At 38.1% G+C, this 22385-nt stretch overlaps 1 protein-coding gene across 1 annotated transcript in view; it reads left to right on the plus strand.

Moving 5' to 3' along the window:
• Positions 1-22385, plus strand: part of LOC150091190 (integrin alpha-9-like) — a 570795-nt gene that overhangs the window by 80193 nt on the left and 468217 nt on the right. Inside the window, exon 6 of the mRNA XM_090382714.1 lies at positions 4542-4590. Within this exon, the coding sequence (XP_090238840.1) occupies positions 4542-4590 (49 nt within the window). The remainder of the gene's footprint in view (positions 1-4541; positions 4591-22385) is intronic.

A 22385-nucleotide genomic window follows, 5' to 3' on the forward strand; every position in this document is an offset into this window, starting at 1 on the left:
GGGAGGCTAAAGTCGTCCATTATAATGATGTTAGTTTGAGGCTTATGAAAAACCAAAAAAACAAAAAACCAAACAAACAAACTGCATTGCTAGCCGCATTACACATAGATTGGTTGGCCCTACCTCCCGAATGCTTCTAACATCTTGTTGAATCAGTGCCACATCAGATAGTTGCTGTACTGAGGGAAAAAGGAGGATCTATGAAGTATTAGTTATGTGGTCGTAATTCAGTGATCACTCAGTGTATATTGATTGGCAGGAATGTTAATGAACAATATATGACAGAATAATATACGACATATGTGGTATCTACTTAGTGTAGTGGAGAATGAAAAAGACTTTGGGGTAATTGTGCATTCAGACATGAAGTTTGGAAGTTCTCTGATGGTGCAGACAGGCTGCTAGGACATCTTTTGTACTTTTACCAGTGATATATACAGGAATTTTGCCAGCAAGGATAAGGAGGTGTAAAGCAATGGTTAGGTCTCGTTTTGAGTACTGCTTACAGGTCTGGAAGCTTCATTTTAGTAAGTGGGTACCACTATTCACTTACTAAAAGGAGAATGAAAAAGACCTTGGGGTAATTGTGCATTCAGACATGAGGTTTGGAAGTTCTCTGAATAGTGCAGACAGCTGCTAGGACATCTTGTATATACTTACCAATGATATACAGGAATTCTTCCAGCAAGGATAAGGAGGTGATTATCCTGTTGTATAAAGCAATGGTTAGGTCTTGTTTTGAGTACTGCTTATAGGTCTGGAAGCTTCATTTTAGTAAGGATGTAGATCTCTTGGAACAGGTGCAGTGAAGGGCAATGAGATTAATGAGGGTGAACAAAAGGGTATGTTTAACAAGAAAGAATTCAATTCTGCACTCAGCATTTGGAGACTAGGCTCATGTGAGGAGAACTGATCGAGGCAGTTAAGGCATTTAATGGATTGAATAAGTTAAATACAGATGACATCTTTCCTCTTCAGACAATACACATGAAGGAGCACAAATTTAAATTGAGCAAGAATGGTTGCAGGATAGATGTGCAGAAATTTGATTTAATCTGTGGGTAGTTGTTGTTGTTGGAACAAACTTCCATGTGGTGTTGTTTAAGTGGGTAGTTTGAATAAACTTAATGAACTAGGCAAATTACTTCAGGGGTTGGACAGGTGATGTGGGAAGTAGTGTTTTTTGTTTTTGTCTGATGTATAAGGCTTGGCTTCTTGCATCATTTGTCAGTAATAATACAACTGCAAATTATGTGCAAGTGATTTTGTTGTAGTTTCTATTTGGATGGCCCAGAAAATTAGAGCCAAAATTACAAATATTGTAATGTTAAGTTCCCCTTACTGAAAGCTACTGTTATGTATTGGTAAATGAACAGTGTTACAGTGATAAAACAACACTATAATTTTATATAATTCACATTTAACCAATCAGATGGTGTTAGTTCATTAAATCCTCTTACTAAGAAAGGCTTAAATTTTACAAATTGCACCGTCTGGAGACTAGGCACCTGTGAGGTGATTGAGGTGTATAAGGCCTTGAATGGTTTGAGCAGGCATCAATGCTGATGGGATCTTCCTCTTGTTCAAATTATGAGCCTGAGGGGGCATAAATTCAAATTGAGGGAAGACAGTTGTAGAATAGATGTGTGGAAATTTGCCTTTAGCCAGCGGGTAGTTGATTGCTTGAACAAATTTCCATTTGTCATTGTGGAAATTGATAGCGTACAAGTTAGTGCAGTTGTGTCATTTCTGTATGTAGCCAACTAAGTAGTTATAAATTGGCATCCTTAAGTATATCTCATACTGTGAATACCTTCACAACGAGTTGCCATGATATTGCACTACCTCGAATAAGTAACGTTTCACCATAGGAGAAAACTATTGTTACTTATTCTCAGTGGATACCATCACCCACGGACACTGTGGATATACTTAAGGATGCCAATTTATAACTACTTAAGTAGTTGACTATGTACAGAAATGATGCAATTGCAATAACTTGTATGCTAGTCAACTTCTTTCATAACCTGAGGCTTTAGCACTAAACTACTCTGTAATGGAAATTGATAGCTTAAATAAATTCAAGGAAGAACTAGACAAAGTTTTGGAGCAAATGAATGGGTGAAATGGGAAAAATAAGCTTGCTTTCTTGCATCATATGCCTCTACTAATGCTAAGTCATTAAAATGGGCAATTAATTATACATCACAAGTATGTTTAGTCTTCAAAGCTTCATGCAAGCTGTCCCTCATTTTGAAATATATTGTTCACTATTGCATTTATAGGTTTACAAAACTATGTAAATCAGTTACTTCCACAGCTGATAGTGATTTTACTTGCTGTCAAAATGTATATGCTTAATTAACATCTCTGAGATGATTGTAACCTAAAAAATTCTTGCTTACTGTTATCTGAAATTGAAAAGGATCCTGGAAATTATTTTAACATCCTAGCTATCTTGAAAATTGTCCTGAAATTCTGAATTTATGCTTTGTAGACATTCACTTTGCTATCGAAATGTAATATTTCAAGCAGGGAATATAATCTATTTAATTTTTACACAAAGTAAATGGGAAAGGATTGATTGACTTTTCTGGCTTTAAATTTAGTGATAGATTTATACTCCAATTATTTGTGTTTTTTATACAGTAGCAGCCACATAAATTGTATAACTATAAATTTTTTGCAAAAACAGGCATTAGAATTGAATTTTCTTATAACCTGACCAAAAATGACAATAATGCTAGCAAACAAGGTTGTGACATAAGATATAATTAATTACCACCTTGCACCTGTTTGGCATGGATTATCAGATTCTAGACATAATTGTTGCCTCATTCATTGTACCAGATGCAAATAATGGTTTCTTGCAGTGTTGTGTTGCTGCTTGATGGCTTTTTTTAGTAGAAATTTTGTGTTTCATAATATGCTAATGGTTTTCTGTGGGGATTTCAGTATGTACTATTTCCTGGCTATAAATAACTACTATAATAAGATGAAACAGTAATAACATTAAAATACTGGAAACTGCATGATATGATTGTGTAATTTGGTATTTGCATTACATGCAATATGAAAAGTGGCAGAGTCCTGGAAAATAGTATTCCGTTTCCTGAAAACTGATAACAGTTAAAGGAGTCTCCTTTATAATTTTTTTGTAGCAGTCACTATTAATTATGTAATTTTCAAAGTGTATTCAGCCCATTCCTTTGGTCAGTAAAGGCATTTGACAATTCTTGACCATCCTGTGACGTCTTTGTCAGACAGTTCTTTCATTTGGTTTTACACAAATATGTTCCTTCAAAATAGCTTCTAGGACTATGGAGCCTGCATGTTGTTCATTGAAGTTTAGATGTTTCAGTACCATGTCCTGTATAGTGATGTGTTAATTTAAATATATCTTGCTCTCATTTTTCTTAATTATCTTTGTAGTATGTTTAGAAAACATATACCAGTGATATTTAGCAGTTTAGATTGAAAGAACTTGCTCTACCATCTTTTTTTAAATTATTTTGATTTCCATATATATAAATTATTTGAAAAATTGTATAACCATCTGTATTCTATCTAGTTTCTATCTTTGTCAATGCTTTGGTCTTCCACTGAGGATGACCAGTAGTCTGCCTATGTAGCTAATATTTTTTGAAAAAGTAGCATTACACAGTCAAATCCACTATTTGTTTAAAACTTGAAGCACTGTCATGAGCTGTTTCAGGATTACCAGTCTGTCATCATGTCACCCTGATTATCAGTTGCATGTCAACCTGTGAATAATATATCAAGTATAATATGTGAGCTCTCAAGTCATATATGGAAGAAAAACTCTGATTTTTAACATGTAACAAAGGTTATATATACCCTTAACCTCCTGCTGGGCTGCAGTACTAGGGGTTGAATAGTAAAAGTTTAGGGTTATGGCATTAAAATAATTGGAAATTGTTTGCACCTCTGTATTCAAATTCCATCTTTGAGAATGCTTTTGTCCTTCAGTGGAGGCTAGCAAAAGTCTTCAAGGTTTCAACTTTTTGAGCTTATGCCTACATTGGTGAATGCATGTTCTTGTTTGGCACATGTTGCTAATATCTTTTAAGCAAATGGCATCACCAAAAGGGATTGTTAATTTTTTTTTTTTTTTTTGTGAAACCCAGTGCACCATAATGATAACTCTCAAGACTGCTAGTCTCTCATCAAATGATAGGTGGCCTCAGTTAGTGACGTCTGTTCTTGAGTAGTCCTAAGCTATTAGGGGATATCCCTACCCATTTTTTGATGTCTAAAGACATCTGCTATTGGTCAGCTGCTAGATTGCCCCAGAACTTTTCATATTCAGTTTGAAATTAAAAATTGCCGTACATTTGTATCTTATATTTTATATTAATGTACTATTCTCTATAACTGCAGAGATATAATGTAAGCCTTTGATATATCAAAATTGCTTGCAAAATGCTAGCTCTTACTGTGGGGATCTTGTGTTTATTTGACATCATGATTTTTTTGCTCTCTATTCATTATAATGAAAATAGTTCTTGTCTGTATTTTAGGATGGAAAAGACCTGTTTTTAGGAGCCCCTGGTATCTACAATTGGGAAGGTAGGGAGATAATTTTAAAAAAAATTTTGAATGTGAACATTTATATTTCAAAATCAGATGATGGTTATTTTGTTTGTAATTTAAACATTAATAAATATGATTAATAATCCATTTTGGATAATTAAATTGATTGATAGTAGATTTTCTGCAATAAAAATGAGAATTCAGTTGACACTTCAACTGATATCCAAAATGAATGACTTTCTCATACCATACAGGTTATGTTTGCCAAATCAAGGCTCTTCAAACCTATTTTATGTTTCAAATGATATCAGTTTTGTTGATAGTAGGTTTAGTTCTAGCCTAAAACTTCCTTTTTATAGTAAGTATCCTGCTGATTCCAGCAAGACCCAAGTATGTGCACTGTTACTGTTGTGTTTCTTTGTTCACAGCAGTAACACAACAGTAACAGTGCACATATATACTTGGGTTAGTTTAGCATTAGTAGAGGCATATGATGCAAGGAAGCAAGCCTACACAGCATCAGGAAAAAAAAAAAAAAAACCCCTTCCCATTTCACCCATCCAATTCACTCTAAATGTTTGTCTAGTTTTGCTTGAACTTATTTCAGCTGTCAACTTCCACAACAACAGGCGGAAGTCTGTTCCAACTATCAACCACCTGCTGGCTAAAGGCAAATTTCTGCATATCTATTTATTCTACAATTGTCTTTCCTCAATTTCAATTTATGTCCCCTCAGGTGAGTAATCTGAGCAAGAGGAAGAATCCCATTAGCATTAAGCTTGCTCAATCCATTCACTGCCTTATACACCCGAATAAGATCACCTTGCAGGTGTCTAATCTCCAGATGCTGCGATTTGCAGAACTTAAGCCTTTCTTGCTAACAGCAACCCTTTATTCCACTCGCCAATCTCGTTGCTCTTCTCGGTACTCGTTCCAGCAGCTCTATATCCTTCCTAAAATGGGGTCTCCAGACCTGTATGCAGTACTTAAGGTGTGGCCTGACTACTGCCTTATATAAGAGGACAATCACCTCCTTATCATTGCTAGCAAAATTCTTGTAAATCATTGACAAGACACCATGAGCATACCCTTGCAGCCTGTATGCCTGTCATAAAACTTCATATCTGACTACACAATTAACCTCAGGTCCTTTTCATTCTCCATTACTCTGAGTGTAGTACCACCTAGTTGGTATGTTACTCTGAGGTTACTGCTACCCATATGCAATACTTTACATTTGTCAATGTTAAACTTCAGTTACCACCTCTCAGCCCATCTGCTGAACTTTACTGGATTGTGTTGCAGTAGTGTACTATCAATACTGTCATTAACAACTCTGTTAACCTTCATATCATCTGCAAACTTAGACATTATCCCTGATATACTTTCATCAGTATCATTAATAAATACACAAAACAACAATGGGCCCAACACTGAGCCCTGGGGGACTCCACTAGTAACATTAGATCACAAAGAGCAGTGTCCATTGATTACCACTCTCTGTCTTCTCCCACTCAACCATCCTTTTATCCATTGTAGCAACTTGCCCTTAATGGCATTCTGCTCCAATTTTTACAGCCATCTTCCATGTGGAACAGTATCAAAAGCTTTCCTGAAATCCAAGTGTATGATAAAATTATTTTTTGCATCCAGTTCTTTTGTGACCACATCATAGCATCCAATAAAATTTGAACAGACACAATTTGGCCTTAGTAACCCTTGTGTCGTTAAACTCAATAGCAACAACAACCAATCAAATTTGTCAGACAAGACTTCCCCTTAACAAACCCATGCTGTGTCAGAAGTAAAACTGCAGTTTTGTCTAGATGATCCTGCATTGCTTCTTTAGCCAGTGACTCCATTATTTTCCCTAGAACATAACTTAAACTAACAGGTCTGTAATTACTCGTGTAATCCTTTGAACCCGCTTTATGAATTGGGGACATATTTGCACATCGCCAGTCCATGGGAACCTCCCTTGAGTCCAAGGAAGCATTAATAATTATGGCTAAGGGTGTGCTTACTTCTTTTGCTGCCTCCTTTAATATAACTGAATAGATCTCATCCACCCCAGGTGGATGGGATCTATTCTTATGTTAAATTTCAACAATTTCTCCTCCACTTTGCTCTTAATTATTACAAAATAATTTAGCTCAATGCCAGAGTTTGATAAACTTTTGGCCTCCACTTCCCTACAGACTTCCTCAAGTGTAAATGTAGATGCAAAATACTCATTCAGTTTGTCAGCTACCATTGTTGGTTCGATTGTTGACGAACCTCAGCAGGTTCGTCAACAATCGAACCAACAATGTCAAGTGGACCAATCTGATTCATCCCCTTCTATCTAGAGTTTATATAAGTAAAGAAGTCCTTGCTGTTTTTCTTTGTGTATCCTTTGCTAAAGATTTCTCATAATCTGCCTTTGCTTGCCTAACCTCTTTTTTGACTTGATTACAGACTAGCTTATATCTACCATAGTCTTCTGTGTCACCTGATAATTTATATGCATCCCATGCATTTTTATTCTCTGGCGTGAGTGTCATTAGTTCATCTGCCATCCATTTAGGTCTAAAACTTGAACAGTATTTCTTAGTTGGTATGAAAAGCCTAGTAGCTTCCAAGGTTACTTCCTTGAATACTTCCCATTTAGAATTTGCTGTTGGTAACATTATCAGTTGGTCCCACAGCATAGAATTTAAAAACTGTCTGAGATCATTATAGTCACTTTACAAAAGCAAAAACCTTTCCCTTAACCGCTGATAGAAGTTACATCTTTAAGTAAATCCCACTTCAGCACACTGTGATGATTGCCACCTAGTGGTTCCTCTGTCCGTGGATTCTTAATGCATGAAGAATCACTATTGATAATCAGATCAAGAGTATTACTCCCCTCTGGTTGCCTCCCGAACATGCTGCTGTAGAAAACAATCATCCAATAAATCCACAAAAGCCTTGCTAGTGTGCAAATGACCAACCCACAAGTTCCAGTCAATATCTGGAAAGTTAAAATCCCCCCATTATAAGACAACCTGATTTACTTGCCCTCTCTATATCTCTGTAAAGCTGTTCATTGTACTTATCAGAGTCATTAGGCATATGACACACTACTACTCTGAATTTAGCTTTGCAGTGTTTATGTCACACCAAACTGACTCAACATTGCACTGTCGTCCCATGTCAGCTGGATGCACTTCCTTCGATTTTGTGTTTCTTAACTAACAGCATAACCCCTCCTCCTTTCCTATCCTGTCTATCCTTTCTGTACACATTGTACTCCCCGAATTCTATATTCTGCATTTCTTATATCTGTGTGATATCCCAACAATATCTGCCTTTGATGTCTTGACTGGCACCTCAAATTCATCAAATTTATTTACTATACTCCTTGCATTGGTGTACATGCAAGTATACATGCGCCTGTTCTTACTTTTAAGATATCCTAACACAGCCCATGTATTTAGTTGTTTCATGATAACTCCCGACAGTCCTGGAAATCCTCAGCTCCTTGCTTTCGGCGCCTCCATAGCCAGGTGGGAAGGAGCAGCAGTGCGTAGCACACGCTTCTTGATTAGACTGGGGTTCGAGCCCATCACCACCAAATACGGAGGATGTGGAAAGGTCAGGGAATGACCACCGCATATCCCGGAGCAATATGGCCTTAGTTGCTAATGCTCCTAAAAACCAAAGAACAAACTCCTTGCTTTCGAGGATGCTGCTCATTTCAATAGAAGCAGTGCAAGAATCATTTTCTCCTCTGCCTGCTTCTACTGTTAATCTATTAGTTTTTGAATCCTTCAAAGCTAGCAATTTTCCTACCCACTTAACACTGCCTCGATAGCATCAGCAAATATCTTGCACCCTTTCTATTTAAGTGTATCCCATCCATGTAGAAGCAGTCTCCTGTTAACAAGCACAGACCACGGTGAGAAAAAATTTACCGAACGAGCCTTGCACAATCTCTCCAGGGCCAAATTCATTGACAAGGCTCTCATCATATATACTCCCTCCTATCATGTCTGGACAAAATTGCTGATGCTTTCAAATTTAAGCCTAACTCACAACTTTTTTTTCAACATTGACCTTTACTTGTTAAGTTAGTTCGGAGATCTCCAACTCTTAATGTCCTTAATGCCAACATGTACAACAATATCACCTTTCGTGCCCTTAAAAGATATCTACTGTACAACATCATCAACTTTTGGCCCTGGCAGATATACCCTGGTCCTATTCTACTTATTCTTTTTGCATAATATATTTCCTATCTCCCTAGCAATAGAGTCACCGACAATAACTGTCTCCTGTGGGATCAGCACATTCTGCCCTGAAGATTGCTGATGTGTTGCCTGATGTGCACGAGTGAGCTCTGGCATTGGGTTAGACAGCTGAGATCTTGATGGGTCTCCCATTTTAATTCCTTTGAGGGCATCTACACAGTCTTCAACTCTCATCAGAATGCTGAGTTGGTGCCTAATTTCTTCACGTTCTCTGAACCTAGCACACACAAAGACATCCTCCATGGGACGATCACGTCCTTTTCCAGAAAGGTCTGCAAACATTCTACAAGTTGCACATTGTTTTTAGGCTGTGATGCATTGGAGAATCGCCCCTTCGGTTCTCCTCTGAGCCACAGCACTCCTGCTACTTTGTGCTTGTTGCTTTGCTGAGCTAGTCTGATGCATGACTTTTGTTTAAATACTATTTAATTGATTAACAATGAAAAGTAGTAAGGTCGATAAATTTAATTTACGATACTGTGCTAAGCTGATGCAGCAATACATATTATGCTATCTTGTACTTACATTATACCTTATGCTATCTTGTACTTACATTATACCTTATGCTATCTTGTACTTACATTATACCTTATGCTATCTTGTACTTACATTATACCTTATGCTATCAAATACAAGATATATTCTATCAAGTTACACTATACTGTAACAAACACAAGTGATTAAAATCTTCAAACTACTGATTTATCACAATTAAAATCCTAGTATTCTACTGCAATATTGGTTATTTTCTACAATATTTGCACCAAACACCAATACAGTAGTGGTACGAGCAGTGAGTCGTAACTTACAAGAATCACCACTTAAATTTAAAAATAATCTAATGAATGCTACTAAGCCTATTTAATATCATTATAAAACACAATTTAATATGTTAATCAAAAATACGGGAAAAGTATGCAACACACTTATCATTTGCAGGAGGGTTTGTTATGTTTCTTTGTTTACCTGTTTATTAAAGCTGTACTCAAATCACTTTCTCAACCAAGTACTTATCATGTTTCAATATTATGATTGTACAAATTTTTCTTACCATATAATCATCCCTTCACCTGCAAAAAAAATATAAAAAATAACAAATTTTATTGAGTTGGTAATGACAGTATGATTGTATTAAAACAACTTATTGGAAAAGCTCTTATCGAACACTCAGATTCATTGCCGCCAACTGAACCAAAAAAAAAAAAAAAAAGCTAAGTGTGTGTGTGTGTGTGTGTGTGTATAAATAAATAAATAATATAAAATAATATATGTTTATTTTTCTGTTCAGTTGGCTGCAATGAATCTTGAGTGCTTTATGAGGACTTTCTCATAATAAGTTGTTTTAATATAATCATACTGTCATTACCAAACCAGTGAAATTATTTATATATACAGTTGGACCTTTCTTTAACAAACTTTCATATACCGAATTTTTCTCTTTAGCAAATTTCTTTGATTTCCCCCTGGTCATTACATTAAAAAATAGTTTCCATATAACAAAGAAAATTTCCATATAATGAACTGATTTCGAGAGACCTGAGTAAGTACCGTTCGCACCTCTGGCCTTTAAGCAATAGAGCTGATGCTGTAGAAACCATGAATTAAGAGCTGAAAGGATTAAGAATTAAGAGCTAAAACATTCTACAATTTAGTGGTTCTGTAAAACCTATGCCGCCTCTAATGTACCAAGAAGTTACACTGTCAACTGCTATCTGTGTTCACGGCCTTGGCAAAGATTAAGTCATATTCCCAATGCGGATATTGGCTCTGGTCAACCTTTTCTACTGTAAGCACGTAATATAAGCACCCTATTAGAGAATTAGGAGAGAGTGATTTTCCTTTATCCCGGAAATTCATCTTATTTTGCAGAAATAAGTCATTCACACTTTCACTAAATTTTACCTGTCTCTGTTTACATGGTAGGTACAAGTGGTCCCTAAATCAATTATGCTTTAGCTGCTGTGCAAGCAACCTTACAATGTCTAAGAGAAAATCGTTGAGTGTAGTAGAAAAAGTGGAAGTGTTTAATAGTGTAGACCGGGCATAAAAAAAAGAAAAGGAAGAAATTGCTTTAAAATTTAGTATCCCTGCCAGTAGTGTGTCAACCATTCTGAAAAACTAAGTTTTGATTCTCAAACTGTTTGAGGAAACAGGACCCGGTCAGAAGCTTGCGAAATTATCAGTGAGAATATCGAAATTATGCCTCTATGAAGATGTAGATGAGGCACTTTTTAAGTGGGTGAAGTTGATTCGAGACCAAAACATTCCGATATCAGAGCTATTAATAAAAGAAAAGGCTATTGAGTATACATCTTTTCTGGGGCATAAAACATTCCAAGCCAGTTCTGGTTGGCTGAACAAATTTAAAAAGCACCATGGCTTACTCTTACTCAAAAAAGTTATTTCTGGTGAAAGTAGAGTTGTAATCGAAGAAGACTGTACTCATTGGAAAGAAATAGTTTTGAAAAAAATTATGGAGGACTAGGAGTCCAAAGACAATATTCAACATTGATGGAACAGGTCTATTTTTTAAATGTTTGCCAAACAAGACACAGACTTTTAAAGATGATAAATGTTTAGGTGATAAAAATAGTAAGGAGAGAATTACAAATATGGCTGGTAATGAAAAACTGAAGCTTTTGGTAATAGGCAGATGTAAACAACCCAAATGTTTCAAAGGAGTGGCGCCTCCGTAGCCAGGTGGGCAGGAGCAGCAGTGCGTAGCACACGCTTCTTGATTAGACCGAGGTTCGAGCCTGTGACCACCAAATACGGAGGATGTGGAAAGGTCAGAGAATGACCACCGCATATTCCCAGAGCAATATGGACTTAGTTGCTAATGCTCCTTAAAAAAAAAAAAAAAAAAAAATTCAAAGGAGAAAGGTGTTAGAGTTGTACTACAACAAAGAAATTTGGATGACAAGTGAAATTTTTGAACAGTGGATTTTTAATTTCGATAGAAAGATGACAAAAGAAACCAGAAAAATTGCGTTTATTGTCAAGAATTGACCTGCCCACCTAACTTAGAGGATGCGGAAAAAATGTCGAAACTTACAATTGTGAAGCTTGTTTTCTTCCCCCCAAATACCTTGTCTAAATTGCAGCCAATGGACCAAGGCATTATCAAGAATTTGAAAATGCACTACTGAAGAAGGCACCTCCGTAGGCAGGTGGAAAGGAGCAGCAGTGCGTAGCACACGCTTCTTGATTAGACCGGGGTTTGAGCCCGTCACCACCAAATACGGAGGATGTGGAAAGGTCAAGGGAATGACCACTGCATATTCCTGGAGCAATATGGCCTTAGTTGCTAATGCTCCTAAAAACCAAATAACAAACAAACAGCACTACTGAAGGTGCATACTGAAAAAAAATTATACTGAGAATAGAAACCAACCAACCTATAGATTCTGCTATAGATTTGCAGATGTCCATATCGGAGTTGGCAAAAGTATGGAGTCAAGATGTGACTGAAACAATGATTAAGAATTGTTTTGCAAAAGCAGGTTTTGCTAAAACGCCAATTAACAGCAATGAGAGAGATGAACTACTACAAGGTATTGAGCAATCTTGGGAAGAACTCCAAGTGAGAGGTTTGATCAGTGGAGAAATTGTTCTTGAGGAATTTTTAGGAGTTGGTAATGATGTCGCTGTAATTGAATGTTCAAGTGACTCCACCGATTCAGAGAGTATTCAAAGAACTAGTGACAATATCGACAATGAGTTGGATTAAAATGAGGGCAATATTAAACCTTCCAAACATGGAAGGCTTAATATTGTCCTCAATGAGGATTGCTGCAATTTATCAATTGTGTTAGAGCGAAACCGTGTTGTAGAAGTACTGTGTTATATGTGGGTTGCCTGTATATAGATATGAGGAGCAGTTCGAAAGTAATGCCTCCTATTTTTTCCTCAGAAAATTTTATTCCTACAGCTATGCCTTTTACATCAATTAATCCTCAATCATTAATAAATACATTGTTATTTTTCCACAAAGTCACTGTCATTTTATATGCACTTCTGCCATCAGATGCTATTTTCCAATTCTATAGAAGTCCTTACTCTTGCTCCAAAGGGCTTTGCGAACACTGTGCTTTTGCTGGTTGTCATCCATAAAATGGGTTCCACGGAGTGCATCCTTCAGTGGGCCAAAAATGTAATAATCAGAAGGTGCAAGATCCGGGCTATGAGAGGGATGAGCAAGAATAGTGCATCCCAGTTTTTCAATGGCCTCCATCGTGTGCAGACTGGTGTTGTCTCGTGCATTGTCTTGGAGAAGAAGTTAGAGGTGTTTGTCCGGTTGAACTCAATGGATGGGAGCTTTCAACTTTTTCAACTTTCCACATATTGATCTAAGTTGATTGTGGTGCCACGCTCCAAGAAGTCCAAAAGCAAGACACCATCTTTGTCCCTCCAAAACACTGTCACCATGACTTTACCGACAGAGGCTGTCTTTTGAACGGCGAATTTTGATGGTGCCACTCCATTGACTGTCTCTTCGTTTCAGGGTCATAATGGTGGACCCAGATTTTGTCATCTGTGACTATGCGTGAAAGAAAAACCTCTCTTTCACTCTCATAGTGTTAGAGAAGTTCCATACAGATGACTTTCTGGGCTTTGTTGTACTCATGTGTCAGAAATTTCGGGACCCACCGAGCAAACCTTGTTGTAGTCTAGTTGATGATGGTTATCACAGTAGGTTTCTTTTACCTACTGCATCACACAATTTGTGTGTTGTAATGCGGTGGTCCTCTTTGATTAGCACGTTGATCCAGCTCTTGTGTTCACTGATGTTACTGGCCGGCCACTTTGTGGCTTGTCAACAATGTCACTTTCTCCACTCTTAAAGTGTTTTATCCAACGTCTAACTGTACTCATATCTACAGTATTGCCACCATAAATATTTTTAGACTTGTATGGTTTTCAATAGCCACACTTCTTCCTTGATAAGAAAGTCAGTCACCACTCTTTGCTTGATACATATATCTGTAACATCCACCAGTTTGAACTAACCATGTTCTGCACTCATGAGACTGATCACAAGCGCCACTCAGTATGGTGAAACTAGAGATCTCTAGTGACCACTCAGTGACATACGAAAATATATATATGGTGCCACATTTGAAAGCAAAAAATTAGGAGGCATTACTTTCATATCAGTCCTCGTAGAGAGATAGATACTGAAAATTAAGAATAGGTATGCAGAAAGGTTTAGCCAATTTATTAATGTATATCCCCTCCCTGTCATCTTTTGTTGCTGTAGTTAAGTACTGTTTTTCTATTTGCATTTTACTTGGCTTGGCCTTCCTGCATACCTGTTTTTAATTTAGTTCAGTATTGCTTTATTCAAACAAGCAGTTAGTAAATGTGTTGGAGGTACTAATGCTCATTTTGTTATATTTTCTTCATTTTTCTTATTTCTTGTATTCTTTAATACATTAATTTAAACTTAATTTTTGTATATACAGAGTGTCTCAAAAATATTGGTACAAACATTTAGGGGAGGTAGGTAACATCTAAAGGAATGTGAATCGCATAGGAACCCATAACCGGAAATGTCACGGGAAAGTAGTAGCAGAGGCACAAAAAGCAGAAGTGACACAAGACAGTAATTAGTGGGAAACATTTATTTGACATAATATTAACAATGGAGTACGAGATGGATGCATTTCATGATGTTACAACAGATGCTGGAAGGTTCCACCATGAGACGCAATGCATGCGTGACACCGACACAGCATGGATTGGCAGACACTGTAGAACACACCTGGAGTTTCTTTGACAGTAGCAGCAGTGTAGACAAGTCTCGCCACGAGATCCATTTCCGTCTCCACAGGCGATTCATACACGATAGCTTTGAGGGCCTCCCACAGAAAGAAATCAAGGCTTGATAAATCAGGTGAGCGTGGGGGTAGGCAACGGGTCCACCACGGCCAATCCATCGATGCCCAAAACACCTGTTCAAATGGTTACAAACACACCTTCCATAATGGGCAGGCGCCCCGTCATGTTGAAACCAAATGTTGCGTCTCACATTTGCTGAAACATCGTCAAGTAACCCTGGTATAACTTGTTCAAGAAAGATCCAATATTTAGCGGAATTTATGTGGGATGGTAACAGGTATGGGCCAACTAAGCAGTCACCAACCATACCTGCCCACACATTTATTGCGAAGCGATGTTGTGCCGCACGGGGCATTCACTATGTGGGTTGTTGCGAGCCCACACATGAGCATTGTGCTGATTGAATAAGCCTTCCCGAGTGAAATAAGTCTCATCCTTGAACAGAACATAGGCTGGAAAATTCAAGTCTTGAACACTTTCTTGGTCAGGTGATATGTCATTCCAGAGCGTATAACTTCTAGGTGGAGGGGCAGGACCCCCACCAGGACACCGTGTACTAACAGTACGGCAGCCACGGGTGATGACCACGAGAATTGAGCATTGTATGGTGTCCAAGATCTTTTTTTTGATAACCATTGTTGTGGCTCTATGGAACCACATGGGGAAGTGTACATAATTGCTGGGGTGAAGAAGGCTTTATAGTACAGTGTTAGTATGCATTTTTTGAGTCCCCAGAGCTTTCTTACTATTCTGGCTATTAATCCGGCATATCTTCTTATTTTTTCTCTCAAGTATTTGAGATGAAGTTGAAGGACAGGTTGGTGTCTAGAATGATACCTAGATGCTTCAGTTTGGCGACTAGTTTGATTGTCTGGCTATGAATTTTAATTTGTGGTGGTCTTCTTAAGTTTAGGCTGTCTTTCAACAGTATAGATTTAGTTTTTGTAGTTTATATTTTTAAGAAGTGGACAGTGGCCCAGTCTGTCAGCAGCGACTGTCAGTATTAGATCGTCTGCGAAGGCCTGGGAGTTACACTTCCCCCAGGTTTAGGGCCAGGAATTCATCTAGGATCATATTTCAGAGCAGTGGCTCTAGAACTGAACTCTGGGGGCAGCCCCTGTAGAGCGATCTGGTCAACTTATTATATGGTGCTATTACCTGGATTTCTCTGGTTAAGTAGGATTCCATAACTTTGTACAAATTCATAGGGGGTGTTTACCCTTCTTAGTCTAGCTAGGATGCTCGTCCACCAAATGGTGTTGAAATCGACTGAGATGGCAAGGAAATATTTTTTGTCACACCCCGCTGCCGCCCTCAAAAGGCCACTCAGGGCTTCGATGGTCGAAGTTCCTTGCTTGAATCCGTATTGTGTTGGCATGGTTAGTCCAGCTGTTTGGTAGTGGTGAGTTATTCTTTTACCTATCAGCCTTTCGAATAGCTTACTTGCCATTGGGAGTAGGGCAATTGGCTGATAAGAGTCTTTGAAGGATTTTTGGATATCACAGTTGCAAGTTTCCAGTCGGCTGGGTAACTTTGTGTTATAATCTAAGGAGCAGTTCTGGGTTGTTGTCTACTACCTTTTTTTATAATTTCCTCTTCCAGAAGATCTGGGCCGGAACATTTTCTATTCCTTATGAGGGCTGCAGTGGCATGCAATTCCTCCATGGTGAAGGGCTGATCTATTTGCTGTGTTTTGTATGCTTCATTTTCTGTACACATCTGTACTTGTTCTGGTAAGGTTGAGACAGCTAGTTCATGATAGATCTGGTTGAGTATGTTATTGATAGACTGTTCCCAGGTGGTGGCTAGTGTGCCCTGCAGGGTGCGAGTCGCATTTATAATTTCTCCTCTGTGTAATTTGCTAGGAACAACTTTACTCCCTTGGCATTTCCAGCTGTGTTGACCAGGTGCTCCCAGGCCTTCCTCTTACTTTTGCATATCAGGTCTGTGTAGCTGTTTCTAACAATATTGTATCTTTCCCTTAACAGTCTTACTTCCAGCTCCAGCCAGATACGTCTTGCCCTTTGAAACTCTTTTCTTGCCTTTATGACCTGCTTTCTTAATGTTTCAATTTCTCGGGTCCACCAGGGGACTGTGCCTGGGGTTGGAATCTTCCTCTTAATTGCTGTTTCATTAGCATTAGTGATAATTTTTGTGACCCTCCTCCGGATCTCATTTGGGTCAAGTTGTTGGTCAGCCTCAGTCTTCATCCATTAACTTTTGTAATATGGGAGAATATTCCTCAGCAAATAAAGTTGGTTTTAGTGCCAGTGTTGGCACTAGCTGCCTCACCAGTAATTTTTACATTATGAATTCTGGTCTGGTTTTTGAACTGGGAAAACCAGTCCCTGTTAGTTGAAAATGATTCAGTTCCTCCCAAATTCAGTTTGTCATAATTTCATCGAATAAGCTCCTAGCCTTGTCCATAACCACTGCCTATGTTACAGGAATGGTATTTTGGTTCATATTGTCTATCCACAGCATTACTAACTCCTCCGTCTTCTCCATTATCTCACTCCTTGAATAAGTTGTTCTAGAAATGCTTACATTAACAATTCCTGTATGTGACTGCTTGATCTTCTCAGCATTATTCATAACGGTTGTAACAGTAGAAGGTGCTAAGTTAATAAAATAAGGATGTTGCCGCACAACTTACAAAACTGGCTTCTCATCAGGTGTTAACAGCCAGGATTGCAAGCAAAATAGCAACTTGTGTCTTCATTTCTGATGTAAACCACAAGCTAAAGAATAAAAAGCATAAACATAAATAAAATGAGAATAAATTTATTGTTACCAAAATATAAATTTGTTACCGAAATAAATGAAAATAAAATTTTGTGAGCAGTGTAAAATTTTTTTTTAAAAGCATTAAAAAGAGGGCTAATTTTTGAAAATATCTTGTGAGCTTTGTGGTTGATACTATGAAAACTCGTATATATGTATCTATATATATATATATTTTTTTTTTAAGTACAAAGTCGAATCTTGTCCATTTGACTCTCAACTTGGATGTGTTGGTTGTAAATTGTTATCAAGTATGGAGACCTCATCTGAAAAAAAGACATTGGGCTCCTTGAAAGGGTCGAAAGGCAGTCAACTTGTGTAGTGAGGTTGGCAAAAGGGTGACTGTACGACGAAGAACTTTGATTATGTGGGCTATTGAGCTTGGCATCCAGGCACCTTAGAGGGGACCTGATTGAGGTTTATATGGCTCTGAGAGGGGTTGGTAAAAATGAATGAATAAAGGTGGAATTTTTACATTATAAAGAATTCCAGAACTAGGGACCATAAATTTGAGTTATGGGTGGGGGCCAGGTTTAGAAAAGTTTGTAGGAAGTTTCTATCAGGTTGTTGATTACTGGAAAGAGCTGCTTTACTCTGCATGTAGTTGAGGTTGACAGTTTGAAGAAATTCAAAGGTCAACTGGATAATTACCTATGTGAGGAGGGAAGTGCATAATTTTTATTTTCTTATCTGCTTTTTCCCTTTTTTTTTTTTTGCTATTGCAGCAAAAGCTTGTGGCTTCCTTGCACTACATAGCTAATACTAATGCTGCATTTGGGCAGTAATCCCAGAAAATGTATTATCTGGGTGGTACTAAACTGAGGAATCCAATTACTAAGGATTCCAATATCTCTCTTTTAGAAGATTTAGGAGAAGTGAGATTGGGCTGCATCCTTAATATCCACTCATGCACACATTCTTGTTGGTAAGCCCTGTTACATCATTTTGGTGGCAATGAACATGTAGAGTGGTTCTCTTAAAGGTGCATGGTCAGTGGGAAGAGGGACCATGCACCTTTAAGAGAACCACTGACCATGCACCTTTAAGAGAACCACTTAAAGGTGCATGGTCAGTGGGAAGAGGGAAAGACTAAACCCTGCAGCACTTTATCAAATATGACAACACTACAAAACAAATAGCTTGGTCCCCCAGTGTCTTTCACTCCCCCTTTTATGGCAGCGAGAGGATCAGAGTGGCAGCAGAGGATGCAAAGAATCTCTGGATATGACCAGGCTGCCATGTACAGAATCGAACTTGGCCTGTTGCAATGCAAGATCGCTCATTAGTGAAGGTAGGATGTTAGAGCTAGAAAAGGAATTAGAAAATGAATGGAATATCATTGGCCTGGCTGAAACAAGAAGAAGAAATGAATAACTTACAAATTTATCAAGTGGAAATCTGCTGTACACCAATGGAAACAGTGAAAAGAGTGAAGATAGAGTTGGCCTTCAGGTCCATAAAAATATTAAAAACAACATTTTGGAATTCCAAAGTGTATCACCAAGGGTGTCAAGACTATTACTCAGGATTTCTAAGAAGTACAAACTAAAGGTTATAATGATATATGCACCAACATTGGGCCATGATGATGAAGAGGTTAAAGAAATGTAAACTGAAATTGGGAGACTCCTAGATGAATAAAAAAAACTCACTACACTATCATTGTGGGAGACTTCAATGCAAAGATTGAAAGAGACAAAACAGCAGAGAAATGGAACTATAGGAAATTTTGGAATTTCCTATAGAAAAAGGAGAAAAAGCAGTATGGAACTTGGGAACAAGTTTGAGCTTCTCCAGACTTTCAGGACCAAGATATTGACAAAGAATACAACAACTTTCTGAATGAAAATGATAAAGTCTGAGAAACCTATAGATAAAAATAAATCCAAAGAAGAAAAAATTGTTCAAGAAACATTTGTCATGATGAACTGAAGATGAATGAAGAGTCGATGTGAATGGAGAGTACCTAAACCATTTATGATTTGCAGATGACATTGTGATCATAAGACATTATCCCAAAAAATTATAGGAAAATCTTAATCAGTTATGCAGAGTTAGTAAGGATTTCAGACTAAAGATGAATATGGTTAAACAAAAGTAATGATGAACAAGTATGCCACAGGAAGGGATATAATCATCAAAGGAGCAGAAATTGAAAAGATGGATTCATCTTGAACAAGTCATTAGCTGTAATAATGATAAATGGCTGGAAGGTCAAGAGAAGAATAAATTTTGGATGGATAGCATTCAGGAAACAGTCATGTACTGTTTATCACGTGACGTACTGTTAGTCACGAATTATAATAGGAATCAAGCTGTTAGATAAGAAGAGAAACACATGGATTAGGCAGCAAACTATATTGTTCAAGGTTTAGGCCAAAATGGATGTCAGATGAACTAATGAGGCATATGGCAGAGAAGAAAAATGCATGGGATACTTACAAATTAACACATGACACAGAAGCCTATGATAGATACAAGTTGATATGCAACCAAGTTACAAAGGAGGTTAGGCAGGCGAAGGCAGATTACGAGAAATCCTTGGCAAGGGATGCAAAGAAAAACAGCAAAGAGTTCTTTACTTATGTAAACTCTAGAAGGAAGGGGATGAATCAGATTGGTCCACTTGATATTGATGGGTCAACTGTTGAAGATCCTGCTCAGGTAGCTAACAAACTAAATGAATATTTTGCATCGACATTCACACATGAGGAGTTATTCAGCAAGGGGAATGCCAGAGGTGTATTCAACTCTAGCAGTAAGCTACAGAATCTTGAAATAACTGGGAGTAAAGTGGAGGAGAAACTGTTGAAGATAAACACAAGAAAGGCACCCGGGGTGGATGGGATCTATCCAGTTATATTAAAGGAGGCAGCAAAGGAAGTAAGCAAACCCTTAGCCATAATTATGAGAGCTTCCTTGGACTCAGGGGAGGTACCCACAGACTGGAGATGTGCAAATGTGACCCCAATTCACAAAGGAGGATCAAAGGCCGACACAAGTAATTATAGACCTGTGAGCTAAACTTCTGTTCCAGGAAAATTAATGGAGGCACTGGTTAAAGAAGCACTGCAGGATCATTTAGACAAGACTTCAGTTATAGCTTGGACACAGCATGGTTTTGTTAAGGGGAAGTCTTGCCTGACCAACTTGATTGAATACTATGATGCAGTCACAAAAGAACTGGATGCAGGGAATAACTTTGATATTATATACTTGGATCTTAGAAAGGCTTTTGATACTGTTGCACATGGAAGACTGCTACACAAATTGGAGCAGTGTGACATTGGAGGCAAATTGCTGCTATGGATAAAGGGGTGGTTGAGGGGGAGAAGACAGAGAGTGGTAATCAATGGACACTGCTCATCGTGGACTAATGTTATTAGTGAAGTCCCTCAGGGCTCAGTGTTGGGTCCATTATTGTTTTCTGTATTTATAAATGATATTGATGATGGTATATCAAGCTTAATGTCCAAGTTTGCAGATGATACAAAGGTTGGCAGGGTTGTCAAGGACACTACTGACACTATGCTGCTGCAACAGGATCTGGAAAGGTTGAGCAGATGGGCTGAGAGGTTACAAATGAAGTTTAACATTGACAAATGTAAAGTACTATACATGGGAAACAGCAACCCCAGAGCAACGTATCAACTCTGTGGTACTACACTGACAGTGGTAGAGAATGAAAGGGACTTGGGGGTGATTGTGCAGGCAGATATGAAGTTCTCTGAGCAGTGCAGACGGGCTGCAAGAGTAGCTCATGGAGTATTGTCAATGATATACAGGAATTTTTCCAGCAGGGATAAGGCGGTGATTATTCCATTGTATAAGGCAATGGTCAGGCCACACCTAGAGTACTGTATACAGGTCTGGAGGCCTCATTTCAAGAAGGATGTAGAGCTGCTCGAACGAGTACAGAGAAGGGCAACAAGATTAGTGAATGGAACAAAGGGTGCTCTTACGAAGAAAGGCTTAAGTTTTGCAAATTACAGTGTCTGGAGACTAGGCACCAGCGAGGTGATCTGATAGAGGTGTATAAAGCCTTGAATGGTTTAAGCATGCTCAATGCTGATGGGATTCTTCCTCTAGCTCAGAAAAATCACCTGAGAGGGCATAAATTCAAATTGAGGAAAGACAGATGTAGGATAGACGTGCGGAAATTTGCCTTTAGCCAGCGGGTGGTTGGTTGGTGGAACAGACTGCCATCCCTTGTGGTGGAGGTTGATAGCCTAAATAAGTTTAAGGCTCAGCTGGACAGGTATTTTGAACGAACAGAGGGGTGAAGTGGAAGTGGGTTTTTTTTTTTTTTTTTTTTTTTGGCTGATGCTGCATAAGCTTGCTTTCTTGCATCAAATGCCTCTACTAATGCTAATGCTAAAAAACTCAAGTAAAGGACATTCTTATCAAAACTAAAGAACTGAAATGGACTTGGATAGGTTACATAGCTTGAAGATATGATGACAGATGGATTAAGGAAGTAACAGAATGGTACCCAAGATGAGCTAAAAGAAAACATGGAAGACAAAGACGGAGATGAAAAAATGAAATTCAAGAGTTTGTCGGCAATAAATGGATGGCCATTGCACAAAACAGAAGAAACTGGAAAGTTGCTGAAGACACCTTCATCCTGAAGTGGATTGAAAATGTCTGATGACGATGAATAACTGAAAATAGTGGAGTATGAAAAATATCTAAGGGTAATTGTAGAGGTCAACGTGAAATTCTCTGAGTAGTGCAAACAAGCTACATAAGTCACTAGAACAGCCTGGCAATGATATACACAAACTTTGTCAGCAGGAACATATAACTGATTATCCCTTTGTATAAGACAGTGGTTAGGCCAGATCTGGTATACCGCATGAAGGTTTGGACACCTTAATTTAGGAAGGCCATTCATCTGTTGGAAAGGGTTCTAAAACCTTATACATGGTG

This window comes from Mastigoproctus giganteus, chromosome 1 (assembly GCF_048544385.1).
Source record: "Mastigoproctus giganteus isolate SK-2022 chromosome 1, ASM4854438v1, whole genome shotgun sequence".
Classification (NCBI taxonomy): Eukaryota; Metazoa; Arthropoda; class Arachnida; order Uropygi; family Thelyphonidae; genus Mastigoproctus; species Mastigoproctus giganteus.